This window comes from Oncorhynchus mykiss, chromosome 7, assembly GCF_013265735.2.
Source record: "Oncorhynchus mykiss isolate Arlee chromosome 7, USDA_OmykA_1.1, whole genome shotgun sequence".
NCBI lineage: Eukaryota > Metazoa > Chordata > Actinopteri > Salmoniformes > Salmonidae > Oncorhynchus > Oncorhynchus mykiss.
In genome coordinates, this window is record NC_048571.1 from 506,913 (window position 1) to 520,000 (window position 13,088).

At 47.4% G+C, this 13,088-nt stretch overlaps 1 protein-coding gene across 1 annotated transcript in view; it reads right to left on the minus strand.

Annotated features, from left to right (window-relative positions):
* Positions 1-1,466: 1,466 nt before the first annotated feature.
* The window catches only part of LOC110516570 (rhodopsin kinase GRK1-like), a 12,156-nt gene continuing 534 nt past the window's right edge, over positions 1,467-13,088 (minus strand). The window contains exons 1-7 of the mRNA XM_036981921.1: positions 12,921-13,088; positions 8,138-8,265; positions 7,670-7,827; positions 7,317-7,400; positions 4,692-4,816; positions 3,628-3,829; positions 1,467-2,280 (exon numbers count right to left, since the gene is read on the minus strand). The exon at positions 12,921-13,088 is cut by the window's right edge and continues 534 nt beyond it. Of these exons, the coding sequence (XP_036837816.1) occupies positions 1,988-2,280; positions 3,628-3,829; positions 4,692-4,816; positions 7,317-7,400; positions 7,670-7,827; positions 8,138-8,265; positions 12,921-13,088 (1,158 nt within the window). The 3' untranslated portion in view covers positions 1,467-1,987. The remainder of the gene's footprint in view (positions 2,281-3,627; positions 3,830-4,691; positions 4,817-7,316; positions 7,401-7,669; positions 7,828-8,137; positions 8,266-12,920) is intronic.

Below are 13,088 nucleotides of genomic sequence, written 5' to 3' on the forward strand. Positions count from 1 at the left end.
ATACTGATATGTCACGCATATCTGTACTGATATGTCACGCATATCTATACTGATATGTCACGCATATCTATACTGATATGTCAGGTATATCTATACTGATATGTCACGCATATCTATACTGATATGTCAGGTATATCTATACTGATATGTCAAGCATATCTATACTGATATGTCACGCATATCTATACTGATATGTCAGGTATATCTATACTGATATGTCACGCATATCTATACTGATATGTCAATCATATCTATACTGATATGCCACCCATATCTATACTGATATGTTACACATATCTACCTATATGAAAAGTGACATGTACAACTTAGTATTAAGTTGAGTATTATGAGTGACTCCTTACAGGGTTTATGATGTCATATCAGTATTTATTATCAAGAAACCAACATTGCTGTAACTCCATATTGGAATATGCATCCCAAGTGGCACACTATTCCCTATATAGTGCACTACTTTTGACCAGGGCCCATTCCCTATATAGTGCACTACTTTTGACCAGGGCCCATAGGCCTCTGACCGTAATTTGAAAAGACCTTGTGGAGCATAAGAATATACAGTAGAACGGAGACATAAAATACTGGATGCTAGTTGGATTTATATCTGTCATTAAACTGATGTATATCTGAGAGACTTGTGAAGTGTGAAGAGAGGGGACAGAGAGAGCTACAGTCACTGCACATGACAACCAGATAAAACCAAGTGATGAGTTCTCCCCTATCTATCTAAATACATATATTTACATTTATATATTTATATATATATATATATATATATATATATATATATATATATATACACATATATATATATATATACACACACACACACACACACACACACACACACACACACTGCATTGATGACATCACATTCCAAAAAACAGCAAAAGACAAACAAGTAAAACAGAAACAGAGCGATGATATTTCTGTTATAATAAATAAAACATTACAGTGACTGTATTTAGTGGCTGGCTGTTAAAACACTATTCTGTCTGTTTGGTGAAGTACAGTAAATGATGCATTTCACCAGTTGCCGTAGTAGCGAGAAAACAATGATTCTACTTCTATATCTAAAACCTCTTTTTTTTTTTTTTTTACCCCTTTTTCTCCCCAATTTCGTGGTGTCCAATTGTTGTAGTAGCTACTATCTTGTCTCATCGCTACAACTCCCGTACGGGCTCGGGAGAGACGAAGGTTGAAAGTCATGCGTCCTCCGATACACAACCCAACCAAGCCGCACTGCTTCTTAACACAGCCCGCATCCAACCCGGAAGCCAGCCGAACCAATGTGTCGGAGGAAACACCGTGCACCTGGCCACCTTGGTTAGCGTGCACTGCGCCCGGCCCCCCACAGGAGTCGCTGGTGCGCGATGAGACACCCCTACCGACCAAGCCCTCCCTAACCCGGACGACGCTAGGCCAATTGTGCGTCGCCCCACGGACCTCCCGGTCGCGGCCGGTTACGACAGAGCCTGGGCGCGAACCCAGGGACTCTGATGGCGCAGCTGGCGCTGCAGTACAGCGCCCTTAACCACCCGGGAGGCCCTCTAAAACGTCTTTTAACTTGTTCATTTTGATAAACATAATAATACATCATATATAATAAACTAAATAAACATTCCATCATTTTACAACCCATCCCATTCCATTAAATCCACCTGCCTCCTTCGTGACCACATCTCTGCCATTGGCCCAAGACTACTTCCTCCACTCGGCCGGCCAATGATATCCTTCCTAGAAATGATATTCATAAAGGGGGCGTTCTCGTGCTCAGGCGTTGCTCATGCCTGCCAGATCTGACAACGCCTGGATTGGTATTTTACTTACAGTATCAGCTAACCACGTTAGCTATCTGTCAGTCGATGCCACGGTCGATGATGTGGCACGCAGCCATTGGCTGATGCATGCAACGTCTGAGCAGGGGAACGCAACCAAAGAGTTCCATGTTCCCTACCCCTTGACCTCTGATCTATGACAGGCAGCAGGTGGAGGACTTCGGGGGCTGTTCCAGGATGCTCTCCCTGCGCAGGTCGTTGGGCAGCGCCCCCCCGACCCCCCAGAGGTTCAGCTCCCCGTAGATCCCCGTCTCGATCATCTCCTCCTGCCAGGGAATGGGGATGTTCCCCGAGGCGAACTCGTCAAAGAACTCCTTGTCGGGGTCGTCCAGGGTGACTCCCTTCACCGTTGAGAAAGCTCCGACGGCGTCCAGATCCTTGGCGTAGACAGTCTTGGAGTCGGGAACAAACGGAGGCACCAGGATCCCTGTCGGAGGAACACAACACCACATCCAGACAGTCATGGGACTGTTCATGGGAAACTGGCCACATGTCAGTTGTGTTGATTTACAGTTTGAAAGGAAGTTTAGCTGCATTAGTTATTATGGGTTTGAATAAGATTTAATCAAAGGATATATTGGGTAATGTGTGTATATTGGGTAATGTATGTATATTGGGTAATGTGTGTATATTGGGTAATGTGTGTATATTGGGTAATGTGTGTATATTGGGTAATGTGTATATTGGGTAATGTGTGTATATTGGGTAATGTGTGTATATTGGGTAATGTGTGTATATTGGGTAATGTGTGTATATTGGGTAATGTGTGTATATTGGGTAATGTGTATATTGGGTAATGTGTGTATATTGGGTAATGTGTGTATATTGGGTAATGTGTATATTGGGTAATGTGTGTATATTGGGTAATGTGTGTATATTGGGTAATGTGTGTATATTGGGTAATGTGTGTATATTGGGTAATGTGTCTATATTTGGTAATGTGTATATATTGGGTAATGTGTGTATATTGGGTAATGTGTGTATATTGTGTAATGTGTGTATATTGGGTAATGTGTGTATATTGGGTAATGTGTGTATATTGGGTAATGTGTGTATATTGGGTAATGTGTGTATATTGGGTAATGTGTATATATTGGGTAATGTGTGTATTTTGGGTAATGTGTATATATTGGGTAATGTGTATATATTGGGTAATGTGTGTATATTGGGTAATGTGTGTATATTGGGTAATGTGTGTATATTGGGTAATGTGTGTATATTGGGTAATGTGTATATATTGGGTAATGTGTGTATTTTGGGTAATGTGTATATATTGGGTAATGTGTATATATTGGGTAATGTATGTATATTGGGTAATGTGTATATATTGGGTAATGTGTGTACATTGGGTAATGTGTGTATTATCATTTAGAGGAACTAGTGGCTCCTCTTCCTGACTGTCTCATCTCTTTTTGTTAATCACATCGTTGATGATTCCACGTTTCTAACGATGACGACACATAAGAGCAGAAGGTGATGCAGCAGGTTCCATTCCAAATGGCACCCTATTCCCTATATAGTACACTACTTTAGACCAGGGCCCTATATAGTACACTACTTTAGACCAGGACCCTATATAGTACACTACTTTAGACCAGGGCCCTATATAGTGCACTACTTTAGACCAGGGCCCTATATAGTGCACTACTTTAGACCAGGACCCTATATAGTACACTACTTTAGACCAGGGCCCTATATAGTGCACTACTTTAGACCAGGGCCAACAGATTATAGGGTGCCATTTTGGACGTAGCCCCAGTGATGCAGGCCGCACCTTCGTTCAGCTTCATCCAGTTGAGTTCGCTGAAGAAGGGGTGCGCTCGGAGCTCGTCGCAGGACCCGTTCTTGAAGCCCAGCCTCTGGTCCACCGTCTTGCACAGCAGCGCCTCGCAGATGGACTTGGCTTTCTCACTGAACTTCTCCGGATAGGCCACGGGGTCGTTCAGAATCCTCTTCTTCACTACTTTGTTCTCCACCTGAATGGATGACAGCCCATAGAGTTGGACAGAAGGCACATATATCCAAACCTCTATGTACCTCTTTGTGCCCTCTAACTAACTCTATGTGTTAGCCCTAGGTTAGGTTACACCTGACCAGCCCCACCCAGTACATAATTCATTAGCGTTACCTCTGTCAAGCCTCTGTGTGCGTCACACATGGCACAATATTCCCTGTTTAGTGCACTTCTGTTGACCAGGGACCATAGGGCTCTGGTCTAAAGTAGTGCACTCCATATGGAATAGGAGAGAATTTGGAATGGAGGTAGACAGAGGTGAGCTGTGACTGAAGAAAGCAAGAGAGAGAGAGAGAGAGAGAGAGAGAGAGAGACACACACAGAGGAGAGAGACAGAAGGAGAGAGAGAGAAAGAGAAGGAGAGTGACAGAGAGAGAAGAGAGAGGGACAGAGAAGGAGAGAGAGAGAGAATGTACAGTAGAGAGAGGATAGTACGGAAGAGAGAGAGTGAGAGAGAGAGAGAGAAGAAGAGAGAGAGGGACAGAAGGAGAGAGAATGTACAGTAGAGAGAGGATAGTACGGAATAGAGAGAGAGAGAGAGAGAGAGAGAGAGGGATAAGAAGGAGAGGAGGACAGGAGGGAGAAGAAGAGATGGAAGAGAGGAAGGTAGAAGAGGACAGGAGGGAGAAGAAGAGATGGAAGAGAGGAAGGTAGAAGAGGACAGGAGGGAGAAGAAGAGATGGAAGAGAGGACAGGAGGGAGAAGAAGAGATGGAAGAGAGGAAGGGAGAAGAGGACAGGGGGGAGAAGAAGATATGGAAGAGAGGAAGGTAGAAGAGGACAGGAGGGAGAAGAAGAGATGGAAGAGAGGAAGGTAGAAGTCACCTTCTCTCCCCGGGTTCTGAAAGGTCCCTTGGCAGCGATGAACTCATACAGCGTGACCCCAAGGGTGAAGTAGTCCACTGACCAGTCATACTCCTCCCCTTTCAGCAGCTCTGGGGCCATGAACCCTGCCGGGAAGAGGTCAAAGGGAACAGTAGTGTCCTCTGTCTACGTCTCAAACGGCACCCTATACCCCATATACAGTATATAGGCATCTACTATTGACCCCCACGTTATGCTACATTACATGCCAGGGAAGTAAGGACCGGTGAGATAGAGAGGAGAGGGGACAGTTAAGTACAGGTGTCTAGAGAAGGCAGGGGACATATAGGTGCAGGTGTGATAGAGAGGGGACAGGTAAGGACAGGTGGGATAGAGAGGGGAGAGGACAGGTAAAGACAGGTGTGATAGAGAGGGGAGAGGACAGCTAAAGACAGGTGTGATAAAGAGGGGAGAGGACAGGTAAAGACAGGTGTGATAGAGAGGGGAGAGGACAGGTAAGGACAGGTGGGATAGAGAGGGGAGAGGACAGGTAAGGACAGGGGTCAGAGAGAGGGGAGGGGACAGGTAAGGACAGGGGTCAGAGAGAGAGGAGGGGACAGGTACAGTAAGTGGTTACAGCAGTGTGTCATGTCAGGGACAGAACCGTGAGTTGTCAGGGACAGAACAGGGAGTTGTCAGGGACAGTACAGTGAGTTGTCAGGGACACTACAGTGAGTTGTAAGGGACAGGACAGTGAGTTGTCAGGGACACTACAGTGAGATGTCAGGGACAGTACAGTGAGATGTCAGGGACAGTACAGTGAGTTGTCAGGGACACTACAGTGAGTTGTCAGGGACAGTACAGTGAGTTGTCAGGGACACTACAGTGAGTTGTCAGGGACACTACAGTAAGTTGTCAGGGACAGTACAGTGAGTTGTCAGGGACACTACAGTGAGTTGTCGGGGACAGTACAGTGAGTTGTCAGGGACAATACAGTGAGGGACAGTACAGTGAGTTGTCAGGGACACTACAGTGAGTTGTCAGGGACACTACAGTAAGTTGTCAGGGACACCACAGTGAGTTGTCAGGGACACTACAGTGAGTTGTCAGGGACAGTACAGTGAGTTGTCAGGGACACCACAGTGAGTTGTCAGGGACACTACAGTGAGTTGTCAGGGACAGTACAGTGAGTTGTCAGGGACAATACAGTGAGGGACAGTACAGTGAGTTATCAGGGACAGTACAGTGAGTTGCCAGGGACAGTACATTGAGTTGTCAGGGACAGTACAGTGAGTTGTCAGGGACAGTACATTGAGTTGTCAGGGACACCACAGTGAGTTGTCAGGGAGAGTACAGTGAGTTGTCAGGGACACTACATTGAGTTGTCAGGGACAGTACAGTGAGTTGTCAGGGACAGTACAGTGAGTTGTCAGGGACACTACAGTGAGTTGTCAGGGACACTACAGTGAGTTGTCAGGGACACCACAGTGAGTTGTCAGGGACACTACAGTGAGTTGTCAGGGACAGTACAGTGAGTTGTCAGGGACAATACAGTGAGTTGTCAGGGACACTACAGTGAGTTGTCAGGGACACTACAGTGAGGGACAGTACAGTGAGTTGTCAGGGACACCACAGTGAGTTGTCAGGGACAGTACAGTGAGTTGTCAGGGACAGTACATTGAGTTGTCAGGGACACTACAGTGAGTTGTCAGGGACACTACAGTGAGTTGTCAGGGACACTACAGTGAGTTGTCAGGGACAGTACAGTGAGTTGTCAGGGACAGTACAGTGAGTTGTCAGGGACAGTACATTGAGTTGTCAGGGACACTACAGTGAGTTGTCAGGGACACTACAGTGAGTTGTCAGGGACACTACAGTGAGTTGTCAGGGACAGTACAGTGAGTTGTCAGGGACAATACAGTGAGTTGTCAGGGACACTACAGTGAGTTGTCAGGGACAGTACAGTGAGTTGTCAGGGACAGTACAGTGAGTTGTCAGGGACACTACAGTGAGTTGTCAGGGACAGTACAGTGAGTTGTCAGGGACAGTATAGTGAGTTGTCAGGGACAGTACAGTGAGTTGTCAGGGACACCACAGTGAGTTGTCAGGGACAGTACAGTGAGTTGTCAGGGACAGTACAGTGAGTTGTCAGGGACAGTACAGTGAGTTGTCAGGGACACCACAGTGAGTTGTCAGGGACAGTACAGTGAGTTGTCAGGGACAGTACAGTGAGTTGTCAGGGACACTACAGTGAGTTGTCAGGGACACTACAGTGAGTTGTCAGGGACACTACAGTGAGTTGTCAGGGACAGTACAGTGAGTTGTCAGGGACAGTACATTGAGTTGTCAGGGACACTACAGTGAGTTGTCAGGGACACTACAGTGAGTTGTCAGGGACACTACAGTGAGTTGTCAGGGACAGTACAGTGAGTTGTCAGGGACAGTATAGTGAGTTGTCAGGGACAGTACAGTGAGTTGTCAGGGACACCACAGTGAGTTGTCAGGGACAGTACAGTGAGTTGTCAGGGACACCACAGTGAGTTGTCAGGGACAGTACATTGAGTTGTCAGGGACACTACAGTGAGTTGTCAGGGACAGTACAGTGAGTTGTACTGTACAGGTGGGTTAAGGGAAGTTGTAGTGTACCTGGAGTCCCAGCGTAGCCTTTGATATTGGTCTGGTTGTCCGCCAGCTCCACGGCCAGACCAAGGTCAGAGATACGCACGTTACCTGAGACAGAGAGAGCAAACATCAGGACCACAATGTCACACACACCTCCAACAAACGTCAGGCATATTGTTAGCAGCCCAGAGTACGTCAGTGTCGACCCATGTCCTGTGTTAGTGTTTAGAGTAAATTGACTTAAGTTGTGAAAGTGTATTGTAGGGAACTATGTACTGTGTGTGTGTGTGTGTGTGTGTGTGTGTGTGTTTGCGTGCGTGCGTGCGTGCGTGCGTGTGTGTGTGTGCGTATGTGCGTGCGTGTGTGTGTGTGTTTACCTTCATTATCCAACAACACGTTCTCAGGTTTGAGGTCTCTGTAGATGATTCTCTTCTGGTGCAGGTGCTCCATACCCTGGATGATCTGAGCTGTGTAGAAACAGGCCCTCTGCTCATCAAACCCTGGGTTGTTCTCATCCACATTGTAGATATGATACCTGACCGTAGATTAGAGTGATGCTTTAAAATAAACAATTGTAGATAGTCAGACATAAATAGAACCCTCCCTCCCCACACCCACCCAATAGGAGCAAACTATCTTACCTCAGGTCTCCTCCCTCCCCACACCCACCCAATAGGAGCAAGCTATCTTTCCTCAGGTCTCCTCCCTCCCTACACCCACCCAGTAGGAGCAAGCTATCTTACCTCAGGTCTCCTTCCTCCCTACACCCACCCAATAGGAGCAAGCTATTTTACCTCAGGTATCCTCCCTCTCCACACCCACCCAATAGGAGCAAGCTATCTTACCTCAAGTCTCCTCCATTCATGATGGTCATGACCAGACAGAGCTCAGTCTTGGTCTGGAAGGCGTAGGCCAGTGACACGATGAACCTGCTGTGGACACGTGCCAGAATTCTCTTCTCCACCATCGCACCCTAGTGGACCGGAGGGGAAAAGCACCCTATTCCTTATATAGTGCACTACATTTGACCAGGGCTCATAATGCTCTGGTCAAATGTATTGCATTATATAGGGAATAGGGTGCCATTATATAGGGAATATGGTGTCATTATATAGGGAATAGGGTGCCATTATATAGGGAATAACTTGCCATTATATAGGGAATAAGGTGCCATTATATAGGGAATAGGGTGCCATTATATAGGGAATAAGGTGCCATTATATAGGGAATAAGGTGCCATTATATAGGGAATAGGGTGCCATTATATAGGGAATAGGGCGCCATTATATAGGGAATAGGGTGCCATTATATAGGGAATAGGGTGCCATTTGTGCCAAAACCTGTGTCTAAGGTCAGCACAGGACAGGCTGCAAGGTCCATCAGTTCATTCACATCACACAAGACAACCACACACTTATACGTAAGCACGCGTGATAACACGCCCAATACACACACGCCCAATACACACACGCCCAATACCCCGAGCAGGGAGGGATCTGCTCCATTTATAAACATGGCAGAGTTGACACGTATTGAATAAGGAGCTCAATCATCATTCTAATGCTGCAGCTGTGGGGCTTATCACTGATTATATCATGGAGGACAGACACACTGCACAGCTCCTCTTCATGGAGGACAGACACACTGCACAGCTCCTATTCATGGAGGACAGACACACTGCACAGCTCCTATTCATGGAGGACAGACACACTGCACAGCTCCTATTCATGGAGGACAGACACACTGCACAGCTCCTATTCATGGAGGACAGACACACTGCACAGCTCCTATTCATGGAGGACAGACACACTGCACAGCTCCTATTCATGGAGGACAGACACACTGCACAGCTCCTATTCATGGAGGACAGACACACTGCACAGCTCCTATTCATGGAGGACAGACACACTGCACAGCTCCTCTTCATGGAGGACAGACACACTGCACAGCTCCTATTCATGGAGGACAGACACACTGCACAGCTCCTATTCATGGAGGACAGACACACTGCACAGCTCCTATTCATGGAGGACAGACACACTGCACAGCTCCTATTCATGGAGGACAGACACACTGCACAGCTCCTATTCATGGAGGACAGACACACTGCACAGCTCCTATTCATGGAGGACAGACACACTGCACAGCTCCTATTCATGGAGGACAGACACACTGCACAGCTCCTATTCATGGAGGACAGACACACTGCACAGCTCCTATTCATGGAGGACAGACACACTGCACAGCTCCTATTCATGGAGGACAGACACACTGCACAGCTCCTATTCATGGAGGACAGACACACTGCACAGCTCCTATTCATGGAGGACAGACACACTGCACAGCTCCTATTCATGGAGGACAGACACACTGCACAGCTCCTATTCATGGAGGACAGACACACTGCACAGCTCCTATTCATGGAGGACAGACACACTGCACAGCTCCTATTCATGGAGGACAGACACACTGCATAGCTCCTATTCATGGAGGACAGACACACTGCACAGCTCCTATTCATGGAGGACAGACACACTGCACAGCTCCTATTCATGGAGGACAGACACACTGCACAGCTCCTATTCATGGAGGACAGACACACTGCACAGCTCCTATTCATGGAGGACAGACACACTGCACAGCTCCTATTCATGGAGGACAGACACACTGCACAGCTCCTATTCATGGAGGACAGACACACTGCACAGCTCCTATTCATGGAGGACAGACACACTGCACAGCTCCTATTCATGGAGGACAGACACACTGCACAGCTCCTATTCATGGAGGACAGACACACTGCACAGCTCCTATTCATGGAGGACAGACACACTGCACAGCTCCTATTCATGGAGGACAGACACACTGCACAGCTCCTCTGCTTCCTGCATCGGCACTTCGTGGAGGGATTAATGTCACTTCGTATCCACGAGTGATTTGACAGTCCAGAGTTCACACACCTTGTTTCCCTGGTAGACATCCGTGTGTAAACCAGTGATTTGACAGTCCAGAGTCCACACACCTTGTTTCCCTGGTAGACATCCGTGTGTAAACCAGCTGCCACTGTGGTCTAGAGGAATAGCTGGACCCCTGGGGTATTTTAATGAAATACCACTTGTATTTCATGTCGACTCTCTCCATTGCCACGACCCTGCACCATATATCTCAATGTTCCCTGTTTGTTCAGTTCCACTCCAGACAGACCCTTACCCCTCACTGCCCAGAACGGACTACAGTCCAACACTTACATTCATCTCACTGGAGAGTACTGCACTATACTACACACTCACACACACACACACTCTCACACACACACTCACACACACACACTCACACACACTCTCACACTCTCACACACACACACACACACACACACACTCTCACACACACGCACACACACACACTCTCACACTCACACACACACACACACTCTCACACTCACACACACACTCACACACACACACACACACACACACACTCTCACACACACGCACACACACACACTCTCACACTCACACACACACACACTCTCACACACACACACACTCTCACACACACACACACACACACGCACACACACACACACACTCTCACACTCACACACACACACACACTCTCACAAACACATGTACACACACACACGTGCACACACACACACACACGCATACACACACACACACACGCACGCGCGCACACACACACACACACGCGCGTGCGCACAGACACGTACGTACGTACGTACGTACACACACACACACAGTTTCACCACAGCCCAGACCACTCCTCTGTCTAGTCTATTTGTGGCATAGAACAAATCTACAGGGATGATCCTACATGGCACCCTATTCCCTATAATGGCACCCTATTCCCTATGAAGGGCCCTCCTTTTGACCTTGGCCCATAGGGATTTACAGGGAGTGGGGTGCTATTTGTGAGGAAGACATGTGGAAGGAGTGTTGTTGGGTAATAGTCCTGAATGAGGTTCTTATGTAGTGTGAAATCCCTGTGATAATCTGAAGGGCTGTGACACTGCTGAAGGTCAAGGCTGAAGGCTATGTACTAACGCCTGTGTGTGTGTGTGTGTGTGTGTCCTATGTACTAACGCCTGTGTGTGTGTGTGTCCTATGTACTAACGCCTGTGTGTGTGTGTCCTATGTACTAACGCCTGTGTGTGTGTCCTATGTACTAACGCCTGTGTGTGTGTGTCCTATGTACTAACACCTGTGTGTGTGTGTGTGTGTGTGTGTGTGTGTGTTCTCCTATGTACTAACGCCTGTGTGTGTGTGTGTGTGTGTCCTATGTACTAACGCCTGTGTGTGTGTGTGTGTCCTATGTACTAACGCCTGTGTGTGTGTCCTATGTACTAACGCCTGTGTGTGTGTGTCCTATGTACTAACGCCTGTGTGTGTGTCCTATGTACTAACGCCTGTGTGTGTGTGTCCTATGTACTAACGCCTGTGTGTGTGTGTGTGTGTGTTCTCCTATGTACTAACGCCTGTGTGTGTGTGTGTGTGTGTCCTATGTACTAACGCCTGTGTGTGTGTGTGTGTGTGTCCTATATACTAACGCCTGTGTGTGTGTGTGTGTGTCCTATGTACTAACGCCTGTGTGTGTGTCCTATGTACTAACGCCTGTGTGTGTGTGTCCTATGTACTAACGCCTGTGTGTGTGTGTGTGTGTGTGTGTGTGTGTTCTCCTATGTACTAACGCCTGTGTGTGTGTGTGTGTGTCCTATGTACTAACGCCTGTGTGTGTGTGTGTGTGTCCTATGTACTAACGCCTGTGTGTGTGTGTGTCCTATGTACTAACGCCTGTGTGTGTGTGTGTGTGTCCTATGTACTAACTAACGCCTGTGTGTGTGTGTGTGTGTGTGTCCTATGTACTAACGCCTGTGTGTGTGTGTGTGTGTTCTCCTACGTACTAACGCCTGTGTGTGTGTGTGTTCTCCTACGTACTAACGCCTGTGTGTGTGTGTGTTCTCCTATGTACTAACGCCTGTGTGTGTGTGTGTTCTCCTATGTACTAACGCCTGTGTGTGTGTTCTCCTATGTACTAACGCCTGTGTGTGTGTGTGTTCTCCTATGTACTAACGCCTGTGTGTGTGTGTCCTATGTACTAACGCCTGTGTGTGTGTGTGTTCTCCTACGTACTAACGTAAGTCTGTTCCGTAATCGGCCCTCCTCCACTAAGCATCGCTTATCCTGGACAGATGCTCTGGATAAGTTGTCCTACGAGTGGTGTTCATCGTCCCCAAAACACAAACTTTATGAATTAAACTGTGAACTCTGTTTTGTCCGTCACACGCTTCTCTCTCTCTCTTCATCTCTCCCTCTCTTCTTCCCTTTCTCTCTCTCTCTCTCTCTCCCCTTCTCTCTCTCTCTTCATCTCTTCCCTCTTTAAAGTGACTTCCTCAGAGCTCTCACACGAAACTCACATGTACTGAAACCAACACCTAACCTAATGTATCAACCCATCCACTGACACATAGCCATTTCCCTCCATGAACTACACTACCCATCAGGCACTCCTTCCTCTATTCCAATGGCAACCAATTTTGTCCTCCATTTTTAAGAAGTGAACTACAAATTCCACTCTATATAGTAGTAATACAGGTCTTCTGTCTCTCACCTCATATCCTTTCCTCTTCTTCAGCCTCTTCTTGTTGAGCTTCTTGCAGGCGTACAGTTTCCCCGTGGCCTTCATGGAGGTGGCGTGTACCTCCCCGAAGCCCCCCTTCCCAAGGACACGGAAGTCCATGAACCAGTCCTCTCCCGTGGGCTGCATCTCCAGCCACTT